General features: G+C 49.2%; 6 protein-coding genes across 7 annotated transcripts; 4 read left to right on the forward strand and 2 right to left on the reverse strand.

Annotated features, from left to right (window-relative positions):
• The first annotated feature begins 4,592 nt into the window (after positions 1-4,592).
• Positions 4,593-9,756, forward strand: LOC9657033 (alpha-mannosidase At3g26720). The gene is made up of 28 exons (XM_024678721.1): positions 4,593-4,920; positions 5,220-5,341; positions 5,398-5,478; positions 5,541-5,629; positions 5,704-5,878; positions 5,956-6,156; positions 6,210-6,281; positions 6,337-6,450; positions 6,495-6,595; positions 6,648-6,741; positions 6,798-6,962; positions 7,029-7,124; positions 7,175-7,237; positions 7,293-7,349; positions 7,422-7,647; positions 7,705-7,793; positions 7,853-7,912; positions 7,970-8,038; positions 8,083-8,130; positions 8,185-8,304; positions 8,362-8,409; positions 8,467-8,579; positions 8,628-8,715; positions 8,763-8,873; positions 8,931-9,014; positions 9,078-9,125; positions 9,191-9,259; positions 9,315-9,756. Exons 1-28 carry the CDS (start codon positions 4,593-4,595, stop codon positions 9,525-9,527), a joined length of 3,144 nt encoding a protein of 1,047 aa, XP_024534489.1. The 3' UTR covers positions 9,528-9,756.
• A 491-nt stretch (positions 9,757-10,247) lies between these two features.
• Positions 10,248-11,765, forward strand: LOC9655969 (chromophore lyase CRL, chloroplastic). Its single transcript, XM_002973866.2, has 9 exons — positions 10,248-10,531; positions 10,657-10,706; positions 10,762-10,822; positions 10,892-10,927; positions 10,989-11,039; positions 11,095-11,187; positions 11,251-11,355; positions 11,424-11,516; positions 11,599-11,765. The coding sequence occupies exons 1-9, from the start codon at positions 10,310-10,312 to the stop codon at positions 11,698-11,700; spliced, it is 813 nt and encodes a 270-aa protein (XP_002973912.1). The 5' UTR covers positions 10,248-10,309; the 3' UTR covers positions 11,701-11,765.
• A 1-nt stretch (position 11,766) lies between these two features.
• LOC9655970 (vacuolar protein sorting-associated protein 41 homolog) lies at positions 11,767-15,875 on the forward strand. Its single transcript, XM_024678770.1, has 19 exons — positions 11,767-12,054; positions 12,109-12,372; positions 12,483-12,662; positions 12,721-13,002; positions 13,059-13,194; positions 13,242-13,332; positions 13,389-13,491; positions 13,542-13,645; positions 13,695-13,788; positions 13,844-13,999; positions 14,051-14,113; positions 14,167-14,232; positions 14,297-14,497; positions 14,549-14,626; positions 14,678-14,797; positions 14,860-14,940; positions 14,999-15,084; positions 15,142-15,223; positions 15,278-15,875. The coding sequence occupies exons 1-19, from the start codon at positions 11,791-11,793 to the stop codon at positions 15,623-15,625; spliced, it is 2,799 nt and encodes a 932-aa protein (XP_024534538.1). The 5' UTR covers positions 11,767-11,790; the 3' UTR covers positions 15,626-15,875.
• A 1,386-nt stretch (positions 15,876-17,261) lies between these two features.
• Positions 17,262-21,296, forward strand: LOC9655971 (homeobox protein HD1). The gene is made up of 7 exons (XM_002973869.2): positions 17,262-17,779; positions 17,973-19,539; positions 19,858-19,978; positions 20,349-20,545; positions 20,611-20,742; positions 20,901-21,037; positions 21,127-21,296. Exons 2-7 carry the CDS (start codon positions 18,541-18,543, stop codon positions 21,128-21,130), a joined length of 1,590 nt encoding a protein of 529 aa, XP_002973915.2. The 5' UTR covers positions 17,262-17,779; positions 17,973-18,540; the 3' UTR covers positions 21,131-21,296.
• Positions 21,248-22,183, reverse strand: LOC9655972 (arsenate reductase 2.2). Of its 2 annotated transcripts, XM_024678665.1 has the most exons (4): positions 22,038-22,183; positions 21,825-21,966; positions 21,455-21,663; positions 21,248-21,409 (listed from the first exon to the last, which is right to left on the reverse strand). In XM_024678665.1, the coding sequence occupies exons 1-3, from the start codon at positions 22,163-22,165 to the stop codon at positions 21,499-21,501; spliced, it is 435 nt and encodes a 144-aa protein (XP_024534433.1). In that variant the 5' UTR covers positions 22,166-22,183; the 3' UTR covers positions 21,248-21,409; positions 21,455-21,498. The 2 variants fall into 2 exon arrangements, with proteins under 2 accessions (XP_024534433.1, XP_002974114.2); XM_002974068.2 differs by having other exon boundaries at positions 21,248-21,663.
• Positions 22,184-22,239: 56 nt separating this feature from the next.
• Positions 22,240-23,357, reverse strand: LOC9657034 (transcription factor IBH1-like 1). Its single transcript, XM_002974069.2, has one exon. The coding sequence runs from the start codon at positions 22,837-22,839 to the stop codon at positions 22,351-22,353; it is 489 nt and encodes a 162-aa protein (XP_002974115.1). The 5' UTR covers positions 22,840-23,357; the 3' UTR covers positions 22,240-22,350.
• Between the last annotated feature and the right edge of the window lie 164 nt (positions 23,358-23,521).

The raw sequence follows: 23,521 nt of genomic DNA on the forward strand, positions 1-23,521 counted from the left end.
TGATTGTTGACAATGGGGGCGGATAGAAAAAGAGAGAGAGAGAGAGAGGAGAGTGGGGTCATTCACTCACACGTCCCCCTTTTTCTTGCTTTGCCTTTTAACTTTTGCTTTGCTGCTGCTCGCTAGTAGTTTGTTGGTTGGTTAGTTGGACCCCACGGCAATAATTTTTGACCCCATGGGTGAGTCCACCACCCCCGAAGAAGTGGAAACAAACATTCGGAAAATGGGAGGGAAATTCTGTGCTCATTGGCCATTGCCGGTAACGTTTTGCTTTTGCTTGCATTCCAAGGTAAAATAGGACTTGTCGTTATGATATCATCAATCAATCAAGCGGTGGTGGAACACTTGGAGATGATGGATGAATTCATTCGTCGGGTTTTGTTCTCTTCCTCTTGGCCTCTTCTGTTGGAACAGCAATACCAAAGATTCAACCAGATGGACGCCCGTGAGGCCTTTCGTTTGTTTTTGTCTGAGCAAGCGAGTGGATGTATGATCTCTTCTAGGCTGCGAGTGTGTACTCATCTCCAACTCGAAAACTTCACCCAGCCTTCAAAAGCCCCGCCTACACGTCGATCTCTCCGTCAACCTTTTAAACAAAGGTAAATGTTGCGCAAGGTGGCAATCAGTCCTATCCAGCCTTCATTTGGCCACTGCTTCAAATTTGAAGCTCAAAGTTGACGTCGATCACGAGTTTCGATTGTTAAAAACGAGGAGCTTCATCTCCATTTTTCTCATCTTAGAAAACGAGGAACACGTCAAGCTAAGACTTAATGAGAGAAACAAAAGGGGATTAAACCATAGATGCTTTCCAAGCAAGAAAGACCTTGTCCATCCTTGTCTGAGCTAGAGGGTCTCGTGTGGGCCTCTTTCCTTTTCCTTTACAGCATTTACAAGGGAGTGAATGAATCAATGGTCTGATCCCATTGTCAATCCCATAATAGATCTGTGTTGGTTGGAGAAGAGAAAGGTGCCTGATGCTCGCTAGCTATAAATTCCCTGGAAATTGATTGAAATCATACACATTCCGCCCCTTTGTTTGTTCCAGTCCCTTGTCACTCATTCATTTCACTCATTTCCTCAAGAATGGTCGATGGATGCATAGATGAAAAAAAAGCTCTATGATCACACAACGGTAGGAGCCCACGCTTTCAATATGTGTAGTTGGAAGAGCACACATACACACAGAACGCAGTAGTCTCTTACACACAACAACCTCATCGTTTTCCCGATTGCTTTTGCTGCTCTCTCGCTTTTGGTACACGCCACGCCAAGCTCACGCCACTGAAAAAAATACACATATATTTCTTTTCTCATGAAGCCAGTAGCTTTGGTTTTGGTTGTGGTCACCAGCCTACAACACTTTGTACACTGACTGGTTGATTGGGAGGATCCCTCCAAATTGACGTTTATATCTCTTTTTTATCTCTTTGGACCAACATAGCGATCCAAACCAGGCGATATAAACCTTCAGGAGCAGTGACCAGAGCCAAATTGGTACGCAGGTGACCATACCAGTCGACACAAGCAAGACTTGGAAAAAATCTTCCAGATCGAATCAAAAGAGCCTTGCTAAAGTTCTGGCAATCAACTGTAGAGCTCTCAGGCTCAGCCCATACATGTATAACGTGAAGCCATGATAGTTTGGAAACGAAAGTTTGTGGCCGGCTTGTCGGCCTGAGAGATATGTCGGTGATTCGGCTGCCGGCCGGCGGTCCCCCACTGGCCGGCGACCGGCCCCTTATCATGGGGTCATGAATTATTGGATTTGTATCTCCGGGGTCGAATATGCGCGCGCAACTTGCCCAATGATACAGCAAAAGTGTAGAGAAATGTGGGCGTGTAATGCCAGATGGGGACATTTGGAGTTTGGAGCATATGCATTTCCACAGAGTTTCTTTCCTTTTCTTTTCCAACACCTCCCAGAGCACAACGAGCTTAGACTACTCAAAACAATTGCAATCACGTTATCATAGTTTTATGACTGGGCATTTTGGGCAAGCAACCCTCACTCACACCAACACCAAAGTGAAACATTAGATTCTCTGTTTGGATTTGTTGCATAATTCCATTGCTTGTTGTCGTTGGTCAGCTTGGGAGCTTGCGGGTGGTGTGGGGTCAAAGTCATGTGAATCATATGACGTGCCCCGCTTAACTCAAACTTTAATCAGGCTTTTGGCTGCAAACAAAGCCATCCAGAGAACAATCACATGATTGACGCTGCCGAATCATGTCGGGCAGCAAAGCGCAGCCGCCAATCAGAGGATGCCAAAATTTAAAATAATCGCGAGGCTCCACCCAATCAACCCAAAAGTGCACGTGTGTGCTCGCGACGGTCTTTTCTCCATTTTCTTAGGTTTTAGACGAGCCACTCCACTCCACTGGGAGTTCTAAAACACCTCGACAACGACTTAAAGAATCAACGAAAAGTTAGCTCTAGAAGATGCATCACCAAGACACTTTAGTTCTTTCTTATCCACGGGAGTGAGAGGTCTTTCTCGATCACATAGTAGTAGTCGTAGTAGTAGGGAGGGCGATTCGTATGGGTGTCTTTTCTTCCCTCTTTCTTCCAATTTTCAACACCACATTCAATCAATCGCTCGATTCCTTCCCAGAGCTCTTTAAGGGGGCATTTCCCACTGCATGGCAGCTTTGTAAGGTACTTTGGTTGGCCAGCAACACATTCTAACCTTCCCGCCTATCCAATCCATTACACACTTGTACGCAAGACACGCAGAAAGGCAAAAAGGTGGTGCCTTCTAACCTATTATATCGTGCACCCATAACATTCATGGCCATTGTCATAAGCATATGCCCTTGTCGGCCATGGGCATGGAATCCCATGGCATGCATGGCCGCGAATAAATGCCCACATACATGCTATCCATGCATCCACATGTTGGTACATAAATGCATCCCCTCCAACCCAATAATGCACGCCAATAAATATCGTTCGTTCCCACGTTACCGGTGCCGGGAAAGCAAGAAATTGAGATTCCTGGCTGGCACTGACCGGCCGGTTGGTAGAAGGAGTGCTCTCCAGTGCCACGTCACCTTGTCGCGGGCCAGGGGGACAGCTACCCTGACGGTGACTGTGACGGGGAGCGACCCCTCCGGAGGCCCGCGGTCAAATCAGTCAGCCATTAAACGCCATCATGAGGTGATATGTACGTAGCTCGGAGAGCATCATACGGTAGAGTAGCGTAGATCACGCTCCGGTTCCGAGGAATATCTCTTCCGTACAGAAAAGTACGCGATCTTAGTGATCACCTTGAGTGAATGCTGGAGAGCAGCACGTACGGCGCCGAATCCTTGAGCTCCATGTTGAAGACCTTGCCCGCTGCTTGAGCCCCGCGCTGGGAATCGTGGTGCATCTTGCAGCCGTTGAGAAGCGCGAGCCACACGGCGTCGTCCTTGAGAGGCATGAGCTTGATCACGTCCTCGGCCTCGTTGAGCCAGCCCGCACGGCCCATGAGATCCACCAGGCATCCGAAGTGCTCCACGTCCGGTTGGATCCCATACTCTGGAAGCATCGATCCAAAGCACTTCACCGCCGGCTCCAGCAGCCCCGCATGGCTGAAGGCGTAGAGAACATTGACAAAGGTGATAGGGTTTGTGCCGATACCCTCCTGTTGCATGAGGGCAAAGGTGTCCACCACCTCGCACACATGCCCACGCTGGGCATATGCCGCGAGAAGAGTATTCCAAGTGATGATATTTCTACACGCCATGCTGTGGAAAATGCCCTCGGCGTCGTTGACTGTGCCGCATTTCGCGTACATGTTGAGGAGCGAGGTCCACAGCACGACCCCAGACTCGGAGGTCAACGGGGCGGCGCCGCCTACCATTAGTGTGTGGATTGTCCTCCCCTGCTGCAGCGCCCCCGCAAACGCACAGCCCTCTAGCGCGCTCGCGAGCGTCACGCTGTTGGGCTTTACACCCTCAAGGCTCATCTCCCGGAACAGCAGCACCGCCGACGCGCCGTGCCCGTTCTGGGCATTTGCGGCGATGACGGCGTTCCACGAGACGAGGTTGCGGACGAGCATCGCACGGAAGGCGGCGGTGGCGGCGTCAACGCATCCGCACCTGCCGTACATGCTCACTAGTGCGGTGCCGACCATGACGTCGGTCTCCCAGCCGCGGATGCCGGCGTGCACGGATCGCCCCAGTGAGAGGTCCGCGGGGGCGACACACGCCGACAGGATGTTGAGGAAGGTGACGGAGTTGGGGCGCACCGGCGAATCCCCGCTGCTCATCACGCGGTACACCTCGAACGCCTCGGCGGTATGCCCGTTCTGGGCATACGCCGCCACCATGGTGTTCCAGGCCACCACATTCCGCTTGCCGGGGGGCATGGCGTCAAAGGCGTGCCGCGCGTCTTGCGGGCAGCGGCAGCGACCGTAGACGTGGATCACGGCCGTGAGGACTTGGCAATGGGAGTGGAAACGCGTGTGAAGAATGCGCGCGTGGAGCGAGCGGGCCTCGCGGACGCTTCTCGTCGCCGCAAGAACTCCCAAGATAGTGATCAAAGTTATCTCGTTGGGCTCCATCCCTTCGCAGTCCATTTGCCGGAAGAGCGATAGCGCCCCGGAATGATGCCCGTTCTGGGCATAGGCCGCGATGAGGATGGTCCACGAGAAGACGTTCCGTACGGGGAGGGAGTCAAAGGCGGTCTTGGCGTCGCGCACGCTGCCGCAGCGGCCGTACATCTGGACGACGAGATTGTTGAGCACGACATTCTTGTCCTGCCCCGAGGAGACAATATGCGCGTGGAGGCGCTTGCCGTAGGAGAGGGAGCAGTGGCGGAGGAGGGAGGCGTAGTTATCGAAACTAGGCGATGGGAGCTCCAGTTCTTGCGGATCATCCGAGGTGTGCTCCTGGCTGGCGACCGAGTTGTCGCGATCCACGGGACCTGGAAGCGCCGTGAGTAGTGAGCAGTGGACGCAAATGCCCATTCTGGGCAAATGGAGAAAACTTTAGCCCTTTAGAATCGAGCCATTTGCCATGCGATCGAGACCAACAATGTAACGAATAGCTCCAAAACTTAAAGCACGGTAAGAATTGGACTGTCCAAGAAAATGGCCAGCGAAAGAAAACAAAAGGGCGCTAGCTTTTCTCCTCGTTCGTCTCGTGCCGATCGTGGATTATAAAAGAATGGGACGCTTTGTTAGTCTCAATGATAAGTGGAATGGAAGTGGTGTTTCTTCTGCTTGTTTTATTAGGGCAATGTTGTTACGCTGCTTACATCACTAACGCGAGCGTTGTCGCTGGGAAGCTCAACGTCCATCTCGTTGCTCACAGTCACGACGATGTTGGGTGGATCAAAACGGTGGACGACTACTATGTAAGTTTTCTATCAAGACCAAGAGAGAAAAAAATGGCTTGTTCTCTCTTTCCCAGGACACTGTTAAGGGCATTCTTGACTCAGTCCTGGCTTCCCTGCAAGAGAACCCGGACAGGAAATTTGTGGAAGTTGAACAGGTTTGGCTTTGCGATCGCGAACTTAATTCTTTTCCCAATGGTAAAAATGCTGTTTTTTTCAGGCATTCTTTAGCAGATGGTGGAACGAGCAGAACTCTAGCGTTCAGGGGGTCGTGAGGCGGCTTGTCAAGTCTGGGCAGCTCGAATTTGCGTAAGTAGCATCTGATCACTTTGTTTAGTTCGGTTCTACTATTTGAGACAAAACTTTGTGAATGCTGGTTTTAGAAATGGTGGATGGTGCATGCACGATGAAGCCGCGACTCACTACGCGGATATGATCGATCAAACTACACTCGGTCACAGGTTTCTCAAGCAAGAGTTTGATGTAGTTCCTCGCATTGGATGGCAAATAGACCCGTTTGGACACTCCGCCGTGCAAGCATATCTCCTAGGCACTGAGGTGAGTTTGCAAAGTGACAAAACATCTCTGAGTTTCTCTGTTTTGAAAATTTAAAAACTTGTTTTTTGTTTTTCCAGCTTGGCTTTGATGGTCTGTTCTTCGCAAGGATCGATTATCAAGACAGGCTTAGGAGGACCCGAGACAAGAACCTCGAATTCGTCTGGGAAGGATCAAACACCTTGAAGTCTGACAAACAGTTGTTTACGAGTGTGTTTCTTCGCCACTACAATCCCCCAAAAGGATTTGATTACGAAGGAAGCGGTGGAATTATCATGCAGGTATTTATGTTTTACTATATCTTTGCTCCTTGTAAAGTTTTTCCTATGTCCAGGATGACCCTTCCAAAGGCGCTACGAACATAGGGGAGCGTGTAGAAGCGTTTGTAAACGCAGCCAAGGTGTATGTAAGTTTTTCCACCACCATATCCATAAGAACGGTCTCATTTAGTTGTTCCACAGGCAAATGCGACTCAAACAAATCATGTCATGTGGACGATGGGAGACGATTTCAAATACTACCGCTCTGCAGAGTGGTACACTGAGATGGACAAGCTGATCCACTACGTGAATAAGGTAACCGCGATCATCTAAATCGTTTTCTTACATTTTTTTGTCAGGATGGTCGAGTGAACGCTCTGTACTCGACGCCATCCATATATCTGGATGCTAAGCACGCGGCTGATCAAGTGTGGAATGTCACAAAGAATGACTTCTTTCCGTGAGTATAATTGAATTATTCCAAGAGCTTTAGACTAAGAATTCTGATTCAGATACGCGGACAATAAGGACTCGTTCTGGACAGGATACTATACCAGTAGACCCGTCTTGAAGGGCTACGTTCGTGCTCTTTCTGGTTACTTACAGGTACGTGCTTTTCTATCTTAGAAGCCTGTTTAACGCGAGAAGGAAACTATCGACAGGCGGCTCGGCAACTGGAGGCCTTGACAGGAAAAAGAGACCATCCAAACACAGATAATTTGTGGCGTGCCTTGAGTGTTGTACAGCATCACGATGGAGTCAGTGGCACCGAGCGGCAAAAGGTGGCTGACGACTATGCTAGACTACTTGCTATCGCAGCTTCCGAGGTTTGTGCTTGTGCTGTGTTTAATCTCTTCCCTGTTCTTCGATCATATCACCATCCATTCGTGCAGGCTGAGAAATCAATGAACTTGGCTGCTTCTTGCTTAGCAGCCGGCGTTTCTCCATCCGACTGCCTCAGAAAGAACGTTTCTTCCGACGCCGTTCAAGTGAGTTTACCATGGCCCTTGAAGCTTAGACTAGCCTGATTTTGTTTCAGTGTCCTCATCTCGATATAAGTTTTTGCCCCTCGTCCGAAAACATTACCAGTGACAAGCCTTTGGTAAGAGTAGCTTTTATTGCTTGCTTGGCGCTGCTTAGCTTTCTATATCATTCAGGTTGTCACTGCCTATAATCCTCTTGGATGGGCTCGTGAGGAATACATTCAAATACCGGTAAGTTCTCTCGACATTTCATTATCGTAATCCTTCTCGCGTATCCAAAGGCATTGTTTGTTCTTCTACCAGGTGAGCTCCAACGCTCTTATTGTCACAGACGCTACTGGCAAAGCAGTGGACTCACAGCTAGCACCCATCAGTGACGCAACCAAAAAGCTTAGAAAGCTTCATGCCGAGCTAGATATCGGCGTAATACCAGAAGACGAAACTCTTTACTCGCTCGTCTTTAAGGCAGTGGTTCCTCCTCTTGGCTTCAGCTCCTACCTTGTCAAGCCGTCCAAGCCCAATGAAAATGGCAAGTGGTTCGGTTTCTTGCATGTTTTCTGATTAACGTTCTAAGTGATCGATGCAGGTTCAGCTGGAAACTCTAGAGTATATGAGGCAAATATTACGGATTCGTCGACTGAGTACTTTTGGTACACTGGCGAAGTTGGAGGCCAGGTATTTCTTTACGTGATTTTTTAGTACCATAAACTTTTACTTTTACTCTTCTTTGATAGAACTCTGGTGCATATATCTTTCGACCAGCTGATAACAATCCAACTCCAGTAACATCATCTGTAAGCTCCTTGTGTTTTTTAATTTCATTCTGAAGTTTTATTTTTCTTTTGCTTCAGGTTTGGCTGGCTGTGGAGGGGCCTTTGTACAAGGCACGCCGACGACAAGTTTCACCTTGGATTTACGAAGTGAGGCATTCTTTTTTGCTTCTACATCTGAAAGTTCTTTCCAGGAGCATCGTCTTTACAATGGCGAAACCCATAATGAGCTTGAGATCACGGTACATATCAGTCGTCCTTGCTAGCGTTTTATGTTTTGAGATTCTTCTATGCAGGTTGGCCCCATTCCACTGGATGATGGCGTTGGAAAGGAAGTCATTGTGAAGGTCAAGGCGAACACAACGAGCAACAGCAAGTTCTACACTGATTCAAACGGCCGGGATTTTCTAGAACGAGTACGAGTTTCCATGAAACTTTCGAACTAAAAATTCATTCTTTGCATGGACGCTTAGGTGCGATCAAAGCAAGTGACTCAGCCCGTTGCTGGAAACTACTATCCCGTAAGTATTCACTTCTCTTTTTGGCACCGTAGTTTCTTAATCGTTGTCTTTCCGCAGGTAAACCTGGGAATTTATATCAACGATAACCAAACGGACTTGTCACTTCTTGTCGATCGAGCTTCAGGAGCGTCGAGTATCAACGATGGTGAAGTTGAGCTCATGCTTCACAGGTATTCATTTGATTCCAAACGCGTGTTTATCGTCGGGCTTTCACGCAGACGTCTAATGGCCGATGATGAAAGAGGAGTCTCCGAAGCTTTGGACGAGCAAGTTTGTATTGGGTCACAGGAATGCGAAGGTCTAACGGCAAGTAAAAGTCTCATTTTCGAACATCGTCTCAAATTTTTCTGCAGGTTAGAAGGATGGTTTACGTAAATTCGGGTCCCGTCAAGGAAGCAAGCCGATGGCGTCGTCTCAAAGGCCAGAGAATTTACTCTCCACTCCAGCTCTTTTTCAGCACTCCGGTAGATGATTATTTCTAGTTTGTTTCTTCTAACTTGTCCACCATGATCTTGTCTCAGAGTGGACAAAATGTTCCTAAGCAATTCTCGATGGTAAAGAGTGGATATGCTCTTCCAGACAATGTCGCGCTTCTCACAATCCAGGTTCTGAAGAAGTAGCAAAGTTTTCTCCAGGTGTATAACCTTGCTGGTTTTGATTTTACGTAGGAGCTGGAGGATAAATCCATCCTCGTGAGGCTGGCTCACTTGTTTGAGGTACGCAAGAACCTTTCCATCTCAAAAAAGACCAGCTTTTTACAAACGAAATGGCTTGTTTCTAGGCCGGGGAAGACGATACCCTCTCCAAGCCGGCAAATGTACAACTCAAACAGCTCTTCTGGCACTGGGAGGTATTCGTGCTCGAGTTTTCGATTCCGATCGCTTAAGGATTAACACTTCTTCCAGATACAAGGTGTGAACGAGCTCTCGCTGTCAACAAACCAAGACAAGAGCAGCATGAAGAGGCGTATGGAATGGAAAGTGGCCGAAAAAAGCGAAGGTGGAGCCAAGCGTGGAGCTCGGATCGACCAAAAGTCGCTGCTTGTGGAGCTCGGGCCGATGGAAATTCGTACCTTGCAGCTCACTGTCAAGCCAAAGAATGTCGTAACATTGATTTGACCCAAGTATGTCACAACATAGATGGCTTTCCAAATTCTAGCAGTGTTCTTTCGTTACTATGGAAGGGTCCACTGGAAATCTCGCGCTCTCGATCGCTATGAGCGCTTGTCACCATCTTTGATCCAAACAGGGACTCCTCGCTCCAATCCTCCACGGGAGATTACATGGAGCAATCATGAAATTCTCTACTTTGTCCGCGAGTAACTTTGCGTGCTCTTCTCCTTCATCGCTCTCTATCGAATTCAAGCAGCAAAACCTTGAGAAATCCAAAAGCCCGTGCGTCAATCCTGGCAGAAAAACATACCTCCTCTTCCAAGCAGCGCGCCACCTCACGCTTGAGACCTTTGCATTTCCCCGAAAAATTGGCGGCCGCGGCATGCTCCTTGTGGCAGCGCAAGAGGGAGGTGATGATCTGAGAGGCGACGAGTAAGGAGAAACCTACGCGCGCGATTGCCTACCTTGGCGCAGTGGGGATGCTGCTGGAGGACAAGTGGAGGCTGCATTCTTCGCCCACCAAGAACCCTAATTTTTTATAAAGAGAGCGCTCATACTTTCCACCACATTCACTTTACTATCATAAATTCCACGCTTGGGATCTATCTCGCGATCTCGATCGCTCTGAGCGCCCGTCACCATCTTTGATCCAATCCGAACTTCATTGATCCAATCGGAGCTCCGATTTGAGCTCACGCTCGCGAGAAAAACTTAAAATGTGTGTGGCGGGCGACTGGTAGCACGTCACACACAAATCTAGGGCTTATTGTCCTCTTCCCCTCTCGGCTATGGCGGGAGGCGACAGGGAGGACGCCTCCTCGCTCCAATCCTCCGGTGGCGCTGGAAATGTGAGCGTCGGCGGCGGTGACGGAGGAGGCGGCGGCGTTCGCAGCTTCGTCTTGAAAGCGGTATGTCTGCTGGGTGGTGTTCTTCTGCTCCGCAAGCTCACCAAAGCAAAGACGCGGTGGGATCACACTCGTCTCGTCGCCGATGCTCTCACAGGCGAGAAAGTAAGCGAGAGATCACCCTTTCGATCTTTCCATCGCTTTGTTTCTTCTTGTCTTCTTTGTTCTTCCCATTATCTTTGCTTGTGTGATCGTTTTGTTCCACTTTTCTTAGAGGTTGCTTTTCGTAGTTTTCCCAAGAGCAAGCGGCAAGGGATCCAATGACGTACTTCAATCTGAGGTAAGCGCGCTGGTTGTCGAGAACAGGAAGAATATTGAAAAGCTTTTGATCGCAGGATGCTGGCATGCCCCGCGACTGTTCTGGACGATGGAGCGAAAGTTCTCTACTTCGAACAGGTGCTCTTCTTGAGTATTTTTGGTTTTCATGCACTGAAACAAGAAAAATGATCTTTTGCGTTCTTCCAGGCATTCTGGAGAACGCCTGATAAGCCATATAGACAGGTATGCGCACGAACAACGCTTTTATGTATCAGATCAGAGAGTTCTTTCATTTTCTCTCCAGAGATTCTACGTTGTGAGGCCCTGCCCGAAAGAAATGAAGTGCGATGTGGAGGTAAAACACATCTAGCTTTGTAGAGTAGAACTTTCAAGTTTTTCGATCGCTGTAGGTTGGATCCTACGCTGTTCGTGACATTGAGGAATACAAGAACTTCTGTGAGAGGCCAAAGGATCAGCGACCACAGCCGGAAGAGATCCCTGGAGTAAGTAACAACAAGCCTTTCGAGCTGGGAAAAGAATTCACCTCTTTTGTTTGGATTGTCAAGGACATCTCCGAGCATTTAACTTCCGTCTATCTCTCCGCCTGTGCGCGAGGCCAACGTTGTCTCTACGAAGGATCAACACCTCCCGGAGGCTTTCCAAACAACTGGGTAACGAAAAAAAAAAGCATTTTACTTTTTCTAGAGTTCTTCACATTTTCCTCTTCGTTTCTTGGCAGAACGGTGCTTCCCGGTGCACATCCGAGCTCACAATCCTCAAAAGTGGAGAGATCCACTGCTGGGATCGCGCCTACGACGACGAAGGAAATCAGGTTCCTCAAAGTCGCTCTCGATTCTAAAACTTGCGTTTTTCTTTCTCTTCGTTCTTCTTTTTTTTCTACGCTTTGTTTGCAGGTGTGGGGTGTAAGACAGGGGCCATACGAATTCAAGCCCGGAACCTCCAAGAACAGATCTTACGTTGAGCATGACACAGCGTCCCTTTCCATTGACAACTAGAAACTAAGATAGTGTGCCTTTTGTAACATAATAGATTTTGGAATAATCCTACTCGAGATTGGGTTTCTAGGGTTCTTGGATTGATCGGCAATGGAGGACGAGGAGGAGCTGGAGCGCGCCGATGCCGACGACGAATGCGACGACGACGACGACGCCGCTGACGATTCCTCCTCGGCGCAGGAGGCGATCGATGACGAGGACGAAGAGCCGCGCCTCAAGTACAAGCGCCTGGGAGGTAGTGTTCCCTCTCTTCTCTCCAGCGACACGGCCTCGTGCATCAGCGTCGCCGAGCGGATGATCGCGCTGGGGACGCACGGCGGCAGGGTGCATTTGCTGGATTACCAGGGAAACCAGGTGAGTCTCCTATCAGTTTTTTTGGATGGAAATGGAATGGAATGGGATATCCAGGTGAAGGAATTCGCTGCTCACACTGCCACTGTGAACGAGCTGAGCTTCGATAGCGCTGGAGAATTCGTGGGGAGCTGCAGTGACGATGGATCCGTGGTGGTGAGCAGCCTGTATACCGACAGTCACGAGAAGTTCCACTACCACCGGCCGATGAAGGCCGTCGCGCTGGATCCAGACTACTGCAAAACAAATCGTTTTGCTGGCGGGGGACTGGCAGGGCATCTCATACTCAACAGCAAAGGCTGGTTTGGTCCCAAAGATCAGGTAGCGACACTTGTGAAGATTACTCTGCTCTCTCCATTTTTCTTTCATTCTTCAAAGCTTTGTCACGATCACTTCGGTTTTTCTACACCTTTTCTTTTGTTCTTTTGCAGGTGTTGCACTCGGGAGAGGGTCCCATCCATGCTGTCAAATGGAGAACGAGCCTTATCGCGTGGGCGAATGACGAGGGTGTCAAACTGTTCGATACAGCCTCACAGCAGCGCCTTACTTTTATTGAGAAGCCGAAGAACAGTCCAGACGCCGAGTACTTGCGTCCGCATCTAGTTTGGCAGGTTCGTGCTCATCATCTTTGGTATTTCTTCTGTATAGCATATAGTTTTTGTTTTCCAGGATGATGTTCACCTGTTAGTCGGCTGGGGAAATTGCATCAAGATTGCTGCCCTCAGAGTGAGGGGAGCTGACCTTCCTGGAGGCCTCAACTCCGAAACATTCTCTTTTGGGAAAAGGTTCAACCTTCTGCCGGGGACGAAGTATGTCGAGATTGTATCAGTTTTGCAAACTGAATACTTTATTTGCGGCCTGGCTCCGTATGGAGGCGCTCTCGTGGTCCTTGCTTACATCGAGAGGGAGGGCAGCAAAACGGAATCGGCAACGGGCTACTCTCCGAAACAGGTACATGACTTTGCTATTATTTCAGTACGTAACGTTAAACTACTAACTGTGCTAAGACAGGACATGCCCAACGGCCTGAAGTATGCATCTTGAACTGGAAAAACGAAGAACTGGCAACAGATGCGCTCTCTATGCATGGTTATGAACACTACAAGGCTAAGGATTACGAGCTTGCTCACGCTCCATTCTCTGGTACGATAAGATTTTAAAAAGCAAATTCATTTGCGTGTCGTGTGTAGGAAGTAGCACCGCTGGTGGCCAGTGGGCCGCTGGGTACGAGCCTTTGTACTACATTGTGTCTCCAAAGGACGTGGTTGTTGCTCGACAAAGGTTTGGCTAGAACTATAAATTGTACAGGCAGCTGATTCTTCTGCAAACTCTCGCAGGGATGCGGACGACCATGTTCAATGGCTTCTCAAGCATGGGTGGCACGAGAAAGCACTGGAAGCTGTAGAAGCTGGAAATGCTCGTGTCGAGCTTCTGGACGAGGTGTGTTCTTTTTCACGGTAAAAGACGATGGCCAATGCGTGTCCGTGCAGGTTGGTGCGCAATACTTAGATCACTTGATCCTGGGGAGGGAGTACGCGCTGGCAGCTTCTTTATGTCCAAAGATCTTGCGTGGTAGTGTTGAGGCTTGGGAAAGGTGAGGCTGCTATTTTTATTCCTGCAGATGTTCAGATGAGTAAAAGCAGGCGGGTATTTCATTTCGGCCAATTGAGACAGTTGCACGTCCTGGCCCCATACATACCAGTTGTCAATCCGCAGCTTCGCGATACTGTATATGAGGTGAGCTTCCGAATGTGCAGCGTGAGCTCTAACATGGACTTTTAAAAGTTTTAAGGTTGTCCTTGATCGGTTGCTTGTAAATCCGGCGCACCATGAGCAGTTCTTGGAGCTAGTTCGAAGCTGGCCCCAACACATTTATTCTGTACCCACCATTATATCTGCCGCTGAGATACAATGCAGTACCGGCGGAAAAACTCCTTTCTTACTCGAGGTAACTACTGGTGTTGTTTGAAGAGCGTAAGCTGATCCAGTGAGGATGAAGGCGCTTGCGATTCTTTACCTTTCTCAGAGGCAGCTTGAAAACGTGCTGAACCTATATCTCGAGGTATAACCATTCAAATTTACATGCGATGTTAACTATAAATTGTGTTTTTGCAGCTGCAAAAGCCCGCAGCGTTTGACATTATCGAGGAGCACCATCTTTATGATGCTCTTCATGGCAATGTAAGTTACATGTAAGCTACATGTGTAACCTCTGATCCATGTTGCATTTCTATTTTCTGATCAGATTGCCCTTCTAATGAAGCTGGATTCGAAAAGAGCCATTGACTTACTTGTTCAGCAAAGGGACCGAATTAGTGCGAGCGAGGTGGTTTCCTCTTTAGAGAACCTGCCTCAGGAACAGAGCCGCCGGCGTCTTTTACACGACTATTTGCATACTCTGTTCGAACGAGACACAAATGCTGGAAGAAAGTATCATGATTTACAGGTTTTGAAATTTATTTTATGGGAAGCTATAGACTATTAAATTTGTGTGCAGGTGGAATTGTATGCTGAATTTGAACCACGGCTATTGCTGCCTTTCTTGCGTAGCAGTCAGTACTACAGTCTTAATAAGGTACAAATTTGTTCATCTTGTTTTTTAAGATGTAATATATGTTTTTTACAGGCGTACGACGTTTGCACAAGGTTAAATCTTGCAAGGGAAAAAGTTTATCTACTGGGGCAAATGGGAAATGCGAAGGAAGCTTTAGCTCTGATTATCAATGAACTTAAGAGCATGCAAGCTGTAAGTATTTACAATGAATTTATTTCCTAGATGTAAACTCACAATAATTTTCGTCACTACAGGCTGTGGAGTTTGTGACATCTCGCAACGATGATGATTTATGGAACGAGCTTATCAACCAGAGCTTGCACAATCCAGATATGGTCAGTATAACTAGGTCGATCCTCATATATTGATACTCACACGATGGCTGGTGCACAGATTGGCGCGCTTTTGGATCATACCGTGGGAAATATTGATCCCATGCAAGTCATAAACAGAATTCCCAAAGACATGCCAGTGCCACGGTACGATATCTCGCCGTGACGAGGGACAATCTCCGTTGACATTGCGCTGTTTTGCAGTTTGAGAGACAGGCTCGTGAAGGTGATCACAGATTACAAGACGGAGACATCGCTCAGGGGCGGTTGCAATAACATTCTCAAGGTGTGTGTATCCGCTAAAAGATAGAGATCCTAGCTCTAAATTCCTCCCTTCCAGGCCGATCGTCGCGATCTACAACTGAAGCGCTACAGCTCCTCCAGGACGGCAGTGGTTGCCGGCAAGAGCCCGTGCTGTATATGCTCGGACCTCCTGGCAAGTCAGAGAGTGGCAGTGGTAACCTTCTTCTGCGGCCACTTTTACCACGTTACGTGCCTCCAGGACTCATCAGTGGCTACGAGTCCTGGCCGATCACCGGGCAGCGACGAGGAGCAAAGCGAGCGGTGCATCCTTTGCACTGAAGGAAGCCACAAGAAGCAGCAGCAGCAGCAAAGCAACAAGCCGCAGGCGGCGAACGGCAGCGCGACCAGTATTACCAGTACTCCAAACGCAAACTTCCTTGGGTGAAAGAGTTCTAAAAAGAGAGATGGAAGAAGAGTACAGAGCTGCCGAAGGAAAGATAAGAAGAGTACCGCCGCTGTATCATCGATTACAATAAACAAGGGAGGACGACGTCTCATTTGTTTTATGGGAACTTTTGGGGATGCTCATTTGTGGCTTAAAAGACGGGCATGTGATGCGCTACCAGAAAGCGAAAGGAATCTCAAATGCTTGCTTGCTCTTTTTTAACTTGAAAAGGTGGCGCTGATCTTTCAAATATACATACCCGAAATAAAGAAACAGGATAAAAATACGTTTAAGCAACTTTTTAGTGCATGGAATGGATGGCGGCGGGTGTCCTGCAAAAGCTTACACAAATTGCCCGATTGGGAAGTTGTGCCAGCCCAAAGAGCCACGCCTCCGCCACCTTTTTCCATGTTACCACCTTTTGGCAATCACGCTTTGGTTTGGTGTATACGTAAATGCGTATGTACGCAGGCTACAGTCGGGTTTCGCTTTCCACGTTTTGTGTTGTGTTTGTCAAATTCTTGGTCGACCGATCGGCTGCGTAGGTGGCGTGGAAACAGGTCGGCTTTGAAAAAAAAAGGAGGGATCTTGGCCGGCGGCAGTGCCCTACCTTCGATGCGATTCGAATATTACACGCTTGTTTCCATGGTTGGTTGGTTGCGCAACTTTAAGCCGCCCCACATTCAACAGGATCATGTGTTTGGTTGCACAATAAGATAGAAGAAAAATGGAAGGGGAAAAAGGATATTTCTTTATATGTTTTCAGCTGATAAGACCATTTTGTCCAAAGATACAAATCCCAAGCGCGGGCTTTTTGTTTGGGGATTCAATCGCATTCGGGGCATCCCACTTCCCAATAACATGTCATCATCTTCTCCTCCTGTTGGTGGTGGTGGAGAGGAGCATAGAGGCGTGGAGAGATTTCGATTCTAGGGCTTGACTCTCTTTCTCTCTCGGCCAAAGACCAAGAACAAAATGTCAACTTTGCTCGCAAATCCCCACGAGAACATTTGAAAACCACTAGTAGACAAACGCTGCGCAAAGAGCCTTTGAATCATGGGGCGCCCACTCATGTTACCATACAAAAAACTATACAACAAAAGTTCTTCAAATCGATTCTACCCTCTCCAATTAAGATATCAATCAATCAATCACTCCAATCGGTCAATCAATCTTCTATCCGGCCTTAAACAAATCCTCCTCTCATTCCTTGAAGAAAAAGCAGCAAAAGAAAAAAAGATGGAAGGGTCAGCCATTACCAGTACGGACGGCGCACGGCGTACGGCTGCGCCGCAGGAACCTGCCGGCCCGGTTTCCGACGGGGATTCGGACCGACAGCCCGCCGGCCGGCACGCGCGGGCAGACTGACAGGTGGCAGATACCGGGCGCCACGTCGGACGGCACCCCCGCCGTCGCCGTCACATCCGGCGTTTAAGAGCCTCCGTACGCCAAATGTGCGGCCGTCCGTTGATTCCCGGCCCTGGACGGTAGGGGTTTCGCCACGTCGGTTCTTTAGGGCTTTCTGCCGAAAAGTCAAAGCTCGCGTCAGTCTCGCTCTGTTACGTAGACGGAAGTGGTCCGAACGGAGGGATTGTTTTGTTTTGCCCACATTCTCACTTCACTCACTTGGGGGAGCTATAATCTCTCGAATGCTGTGCCAGACATTTTCTTCTTCCTCCTCCCTCGGCCTTTAGGGCAATCAAATCTCACCACCGCGAAGGGATCTGCGCAAATTCTCTCCGCTCTCCCCCTCTCTCTCCCTTTCTCTCTCGATCGCGTCGCTAATTCCAGCTCGTGAGTCGTGATTGCGCAATTCCCCCTCCCCTCCACTCGCCACCGGTGTGGGTTTTAGTGTCTAGATTTGGCGCCCAGATTGCTTGCGTCGGTAGAGCTCACTCACTCACCGGCTCTCGCGTGGAATCAACGACAGTGTCGAGAGAAGATCGTGTATATGTTCTTCGCCATCACAATCTAGCAGCCTTGAAAGTTTTCACCGATTCTCTCTGCAGTCCCCAGGCTTGCTCGCTCGCTCGATCGCTAATCGCGGTATCAAGTTCACACGCACGCGCGCGAGCGAATTCCCTCGTATATCTCTACAGATTGAAAACACAAACACTCTCCACAATAAAATTCCGATTTTGCAGCCATGGTTAGGTGAGTGAGCGCATTTCATCCCTGTCCAAATCCTCCATCCGCAAAAACATATAAAAATTTGCTGGCTTTCCTCCCTTCTCTCTTGTTTATCCTTTTTCTATCGTAGCGCCATAGCTAGGAAGCTTTCAAATAAGGAGGAGAGAGAAGATCGTCACTTCACACACTATGCCGTCTGACCCAATGTCTTGTACAGGCATACGCTGCTGGCTCCAGTAACTACCTAGAGCTCGTACTACACACCAAAGAAATATGGAGGAGGAGAGGATGAGATCAAATAACTAGAGGACCAAAGCCCGAGCTCCTCCTCTCTCTCTCTCTCTCTCTCTCTCTCTCTCTCTCTCGCTTTCTCTCTCGCAAGATCTTGCACAGTCGGCCTTTTAGGATCAATCCCCACTTATCTCTCCAGGCAATTTGAGGGTAGCTTCTCTTCACTCTCTCAAATCCAAGCTCAAGTTCAACTTTAGCTCATTTTCTTCTTTTCTTGTCCATTTTTTCGGCGATTTATTCTTGCTGGACGCTGCTGCTGGGCTTTCAATCTTCCATCTTGCCTCTGGCCAGAAAGCTAAAACGAGAACGAGGAAGGAAGAAAAGAAGGAGAGAGGATATGGCAGTGGCAGACTTACAGGGTCGTTAAGTGTAGTTCTTTGGAGCCCAGGTGTGTGGAAGAACACAAGGCCAGGACAGGGAGAAATTCAAGGAGAGCGGCCAGTAGCGGGGAAATCGTGCGCGTAGCTCTCCTTTAAAGTAGAGTTCCCGAGGCTATGGCTTTCAACTTGCCCCATAATATGTCACTGCAGCAATTGACAGAGCTCCAGGAGGCAGTGGTCGCGTCCACCGCCGCCACCACCACCAGCGCCACCACTTCCAGATTTAATGCTTCCACCGCCGCTGCGAGCGACACCAGGCATGCTGGTACCACTACCTCCTCCACCGCGATCACTATAGCCACTGCCGGGAGCACCAAAGATCAAGCCGCCACTGATGCCACAGTCTCGCGAGCTCGATCTCGCCAGCACGACGACGATGGCGATGGCGGGGTGGAGGACGAGGACGACGAGGAGGAGCAAGCTGTGGAGGCCGGCGGTGGGAGGAGGAGAGAAGAAGATGGAGGCGGCCGGGATCAACGGGAACAAGCTCTAGACGAAGGAGGAGATCAGGATGATCAAGGCGGGGATAGCAGGAATCCCTCGCTGCTACTGCTGCGCGGTAAGAATCACAAGGCTGGAGGTGGAGGTGGACTAGCTCCCAGTGGCCCGACATGGCTGAGCAACGCAGTGATGCCCCGGCAGCCATCGCCATCGCCAGTAGCGGCTGCGGGAGCTCCGAATTACAGTCAGTGGTTGGCAATGCCTCAGCCGCAAGTGACTTCCACGGATCTTGGAGAGCAATCGCACGACGCCGCCGCGGCCGCCGCGGCCGCTGCCAAGGGGTTTCTGGAGCATTTGCATGGCGACACCGCTAACAGTGGCGGCGGGGGTGGCGGCGACATGGTGGCGGAGGAGCAAGGTGGCGGCGGCGGGGGGATGGATTCCAAGCTCTGGCAGAGCGCGCGGCTCAAGGCGGACTTGGTCACGCATCCGCTCTACGAGCAGCTGCTGTCGGCACACATCTCGTGCCTGCGCACCGCCACGCCGGTGGATCAGCTGCCCAAGATCGACGCGCAGCTCGCGCATTCCAGCCAGGTTGCTGCAAAGTATTCCATTCTCGCGGCCAACGAGCAAGGCCTCAGCAAAGACAAGGACGAAGTGAACGAATTCATGGTAAGTTCTCTCTCGATCGCCCCCTCTAGAAGAAGTTCTAGATAGATCGTGAACTTGAGAGAGAGTGAGAGAGAGAAACACTGGAAGCATAGTGACTGCATTCTTCTTCTCCTACAAATCCATTCGAAGGCCAGGAATTTGCTGCTAGACTCGTGCTCTTGTTCTTGTTCTTTCTCTTGGTTTTCTTGTCGTTTTAGTGTGTTTTTCGTTTTTTTTTTTCTTTTTGTTTCCTGCAACTTTACATTGACCGACACTTTTGCGTGTTTTCTTTTTTTTTTTTCTCTCTTTTTCCTTTATATTTTTTTCTTGTCTGATCAGGCACACTATGTGACTTTGCTACGCTCGTTCAAGGATCAGCTCCAACAACACGTCCGTGTGCACGCCATGGAAGCCGTCGTGGCATGCTGGGAGCTAGAACAGTCCTTGTTCACGCTAACAGGCAAGCATAACTTTACAAGCCGCTCCAAAAGAGAGGTTTTTTTTTTTTTTCCCTCCTTTTCCAGTTTTCTTATGATCGTTTGTCAAAAAGTAAGTCAGTCAGGACAATCCTTCCCTCCTTTTTCTTCAAGGCAAAGAGAAGAAGAAGAAGAAGAAGAAGAAGAAGAAGAAGAAGAAGCGTCCATAACTCAAAGTCACTCAAAGTCATGACTTAAAAGCTCCTCCTTTCTCCTCCAAGGGAGAGAATTCTAGACGAGTGAGAGCGTCTGCCAGCTTTTTCTACTGCTTTCTCCACTGTTCCTGGTTTGGTCGAGTGGGTTCTTGCGGGAAAAAACAGGAAAAATCTAATTTTTATCCTACAAAACTTGCAGGCGTTTCTCCCGGCGAGGGAACTGGCGCGACAATGTCCGAGGACGAGGACGATCAGCAAGCCGACAGTGATTCCGGCTACTACGACGCGGGGATGGACGGCCACGATTTCACAGGCTTTGGGCCCCTCATCCCCACCGAGACAGAGCGGACTCTCATGGAGCGCGTCAGACACGAGCTCAAGATCGAGTTAAAACAGGTAAAGCGACACAAACTCCCTTTGGTTTTCTGGAGTGACAAAATCGAATTTTGATGACCACGCAGGGATACAAGGCTAAGATCAACGACGTACGCGAGGAGATTCTTCGAAAGCGCAGGGCCGGAAAGCTTCCAGGCGATACAACGTCCGTGCTCAAGACGTGGTGGCATGCACACTCCAAATGGCCGTATCCATCCGTAAGTTCTTCTTTTCTACGCCCATACGCTTGCTTCTACAAGCGAGCCTCTATTGACAAGATTGATAGATTTTGGATCCACAACCGAAAGAAAGAAGAAGCATGGAATCGTTTATGCTTATTTTTTTTTCGCCTTCTAATTTCTACGCGTTCTTCCAGGAAGATGACAAGGCACGTCTTGTCCAGGAGACCGGATTGGAGCTCAAGCAGATCAACAATTGGTTTATAAACCAGAGGAAGCGAAACTGGCACAGCAATCCATCCTCGTCCACGTCTCTAAAAAACAAGCGCAAGAGGTGAGTGATTGCGTTTTTCTTGCTAAAACTGCGAAGTCGCGCTTCTTGTTCTTCGTAAACTTGACTTGTAGTTCTTCTCATGATTTCAGGTGATCCACCGTACACGGAAAGAAACAAAGAGCGAAAAAAGAAAGGAAAATTACACAAAGAAAGAGAAAGCGAGCGAGCGAGCTTTATAAAAGTTAAGCCAGCACTCACACAAACAAGGCGTGCCAAAGGATTTGCATCATAGCATTGCCAAAACTAAACTTTTGCTCCACATGATTACAGGTTTTGCTGATTTGACGAGCCATAGATTCAATCGAGCGATCCCTCCCCCTTGGCCTCCATCCTGTTTTGCTTTTTTGGCTTCTCGATCCGATCGAAGATCATCTACGAAAGAGTAATAGTCCCGAGGAAGTAAAGTTTCAAAGTCACCTGTGAGTGTTTTTTAAGTTGGTGGTGGCCTGGATTTGTTTTTGTCACTCGAGCAAAGCGATGCATCTCTTCAACTCCTTGCAGGAGCACTGCGGGTGGCCGTATTGAGCCCAGCCATTGAATCCTCTCTCCAGCACGAAAACTTCGGGACCGCCACCACTGCTGGAAATCGAGTGGAGGAAAGCCTTGGCACACTTTGGTCCGCGAACCTGATTATCCAATCCAAACATGAGAATCACCAATCCCGAAGAGAAAAAAGAAAGAACTTTAGAAGGAAGAATATCTAGTCTAGTAGCAGTGGATGAGAATAGTTGAGCTAGAAAGTAGTTCTTCCTGCTAGATCTTCCGTGGAAAGAGATGTGAATTATACCTGGCTCAAGGCACAGTGGAAAACGACCGTCTTGTGGCGGCTCAAATCTTGCAGCAGTCGCGGCAGATCGTCTTGGAAACTGTGACTCTCGCAGTGGAGGGAGCCAGCTATGTGGCCGTCGTAGGCTCGCTCATCCTCGTCCCTGGGAAAGGAAGGAGAGATCTCTCAAGGGCTCTGCAATGCGTGAAAAATCGCTACGCATTTCCTTCTTACCGGACATCGATGATCGCTACGTCCGGCGATCCGCGCAGGGCCAGTAGCTGCGCGGCGCTCATGAAGCGCAGCTGGGGCGATGCCCCCGCCGCCGCCGCCGCTAGCGCGGCCATTGCCGTCGCCGCCATCGCTTGGAACGAGGAGCCCTAAAAAAAAATTTGGGCGCCGGCCTTTTCACCCTTTTGACTTTTAACAAGTTACAAAAGGTGAGTTTCTTTTTTTTTTTCCTTTGATTCAAAGAAGAACCAACTTGCTTCCCAAGAACAGTGGAACAACTTTCCTCTTCCTTGCGAAGAGAGACAAAAAATCCAACTTATAGATCGATCACTCCCGCGGCCAAGGAGCTCAAAACTCCCACTTGGACCTCCAAGAACATCATGTAATCCACCGCCTCCTGGAGCAACACCGCCGAGCTCTTCACGAGCCGGCCTCCGGGAATCAAATCCTTGAGCACTTCAATGCGGCCCTCCGTGATCTCGCATGATTGCCGCCGAGACTTTCGCAAGCTCCGCCTCAGGCATACGCGGCTCCTCCTCTTGGACACACAGCTCCACACTCTAGATGATCCGGAAGCTCTGCGAGCTCGATGGACTCGGCGACGATCTCCTCCAAGAACCTGGCGAGCCAGAGCTCCACTCCAGCAGCAGCTAGTTCCTCGAGCAGTGGCCGCCAGCGATCCATCCGCGACCAGTTTTATCACCTGATCTCTCTCGTCCACGCTCAAGCTCGACGAGCTCCTCATCACCGCGGCCAGGGAAGGGAGGAGATAGCCGGCATACTTCCTTCCGTAGTACTCCTCCATTCCTCTCACCTCGATCGATCGATATATAAGTTACATCCACCGATTAAACAACAAAGATCTTGCTATATTCTAGAGTGACACGAGAGAACCTTGGAGGGGGGAAGATTCAGCGCACACACACACACAAAAATAAAAGATCTTTGCGAGGCTCGCGGTCGTGAACAGTGAAGCGCGAGTGGCTTTTTATACACCCGTCCATTAAGAGAGGAGTTTCCCTCCTTCAATCTCACACTTCCTCTCTCGCTGGAGTGGATTGAGAGCATCGCAAAGGCAACGACCGCGACGCGGCTTAATCAATGGGAAAGCAAAGCCAAAAGAGTACCGCTTCCCTGGCTATGGGCTTAAATTCACTCGCTCTCTCTCTTTCGATCATGTGTGTGGAGGAGAGCATTCCATTTCCCAGGCTGGAACCACCAGGGCGATCGAGCCCCAAGCTCAATCAATCAATCAATCAATTGGACAGGAGCGAGCAATCAAAGTTAACAACAGCAAGAGCAAAGGTTTTCCATCCCATCCTCCAACCAAACGCGAAAACGATAACGGGCCAAGCCTCACAGCATGTGGATTGTGGCAGCAAGTTTTTAAAATTTTTATTTATCTATTTCTTCGGTTCTTTTTTTTCTTCCGATATTTTTTCTTTTGTTTTTTTTGCTTTCTCCGTTAAATGCGTGGGAGTAATTGC

The sequence above is a fragment of the Selaginella moellendorffii genome, unplaced genomic scaffold, assembly GCF_000143415.4.
Source record: "Selaginella moellendorffii unplaced genomic scaffold, v1.0 SELMOscaffold_23, whole genome shotgun sequence".
Lineage (NCBI taxonomy): Eukaryota > Viridiplantae > Streptophyta > Lycopodiopsida > Selaginellales > Selaginellaceae > Selaginella > Selaginella moellendorffii.

Bases quoted from the DNA above. Each gene is read 5' to 3' on its own strand.
- LOC9657033 (XM_024678721.1), top strand. From the start codon at position 4,593: ATGCCCGTTCTGGGCATAGGCCGCGATGAGGATGGTCCACGAGAAGAC. The intron at 5,879-5,955 runs GTGAGTTTGCAA...TTGTTTTTCCAG, and splicing joins CATATCTCCTAGGCACTGAG to CTTGGCTTTGATGGTCTGTT. The intron at 8,580-8,627 runs GTATTCATTTGA...GCTTTCACGCAG, and splicing joins GTTGAGCTCATGCTTCACAG to ACGTCTAATGGCCGATGATG.
- LOC9655969 (XM_002973866.2), top strand. From the start codon at position 10,310: ATGGCGGGAGGCGACAGGGAGGACGCCTCCTCGCTCCAATCCTCCGGT. The intron at 10,823-10,891 runs GTGCTCTTCTTG...GCGTTCTTCCAG, and splicing joins AAGTTCTCTACTTCGAACAG to GCATTCTGGAGAACGCCTGA. The intron at 11,356-11,423 runs GTAACGAAAAAA...GTTTCTTGGCAG, and splicing joins GAGGCTTTCCAAACAACTGG to AACGGTGCTTCCCGGTGCAC.
- LOC9655970 (XM_024678770.1), top strand. From the start codon at position 11,791: ATGGAGGACGAGGAGGAGCTGGAGCGCGCCGATGCCGACGACGAATGC. The intron at 13,003-13,058 runs GTACATGACTTT...AACTGTGCTAAG, and splicing joins CGGGCTACTCTCCGAAACAG to ACAGGACATGCCCAACGGCC. The intron at 14,627-14,677 runs GTACAAATTTGT...TGTTTTTTACAG, and splicing joins AGTACTACAGTCTTAATAAG to GCGTACGACGTTTGCACAAG.
- LOC9655971 (XM_002973869.2), top strand. From the start codon at position 18,541: ATGGCTTTCAACTTGCCCCATAATATGTCACTGCAGCAATTGACAGAG. The intron at 19,540-19,857 runs GTAAGTTCTCTC...TTGTCTGATCAG, and splicing joins ACGAAGTGAACGAATTCATG to GCACACTATGTGACTTTGCT. The intron at 20,546-20,610 runs GTAAAGCGACAC...ATGACCACGCAG, and splicing joins TCAAGATCGAGTTAAAACAG to GGATACAAGGCTAAGATCAA.
- LOC9655972 (XM_024678665.1), bottom strand. From the start codon at position 22,165: ATGGCGGCGACGGCAATGGCCGCGCTAGCGGCGGCGGCGGCGGGGGCA. The intron at 21,967-22,037 runs GTAAGAAGGAAA...TTCCTTTCCCAG, and splicing joins GTAGCGATCATCGATGTCCG to GGACGAGGATGAGCGAGCCT. The intron at 21,664-21,824 runs GTATAATTCACA...TTGGATAATCAG, and splicing joins TCCACTGTGCCTTGAGCCAG to GTTCGCGGACCAAAGTGTGC.
- LOC9657034 (XM_002974069.2), bottom strand. From the start codon at position 22,839: ATGGAGGAGTACTACGGAAGGAAGTATGCCGGCTATCTCCTCCCTTCC.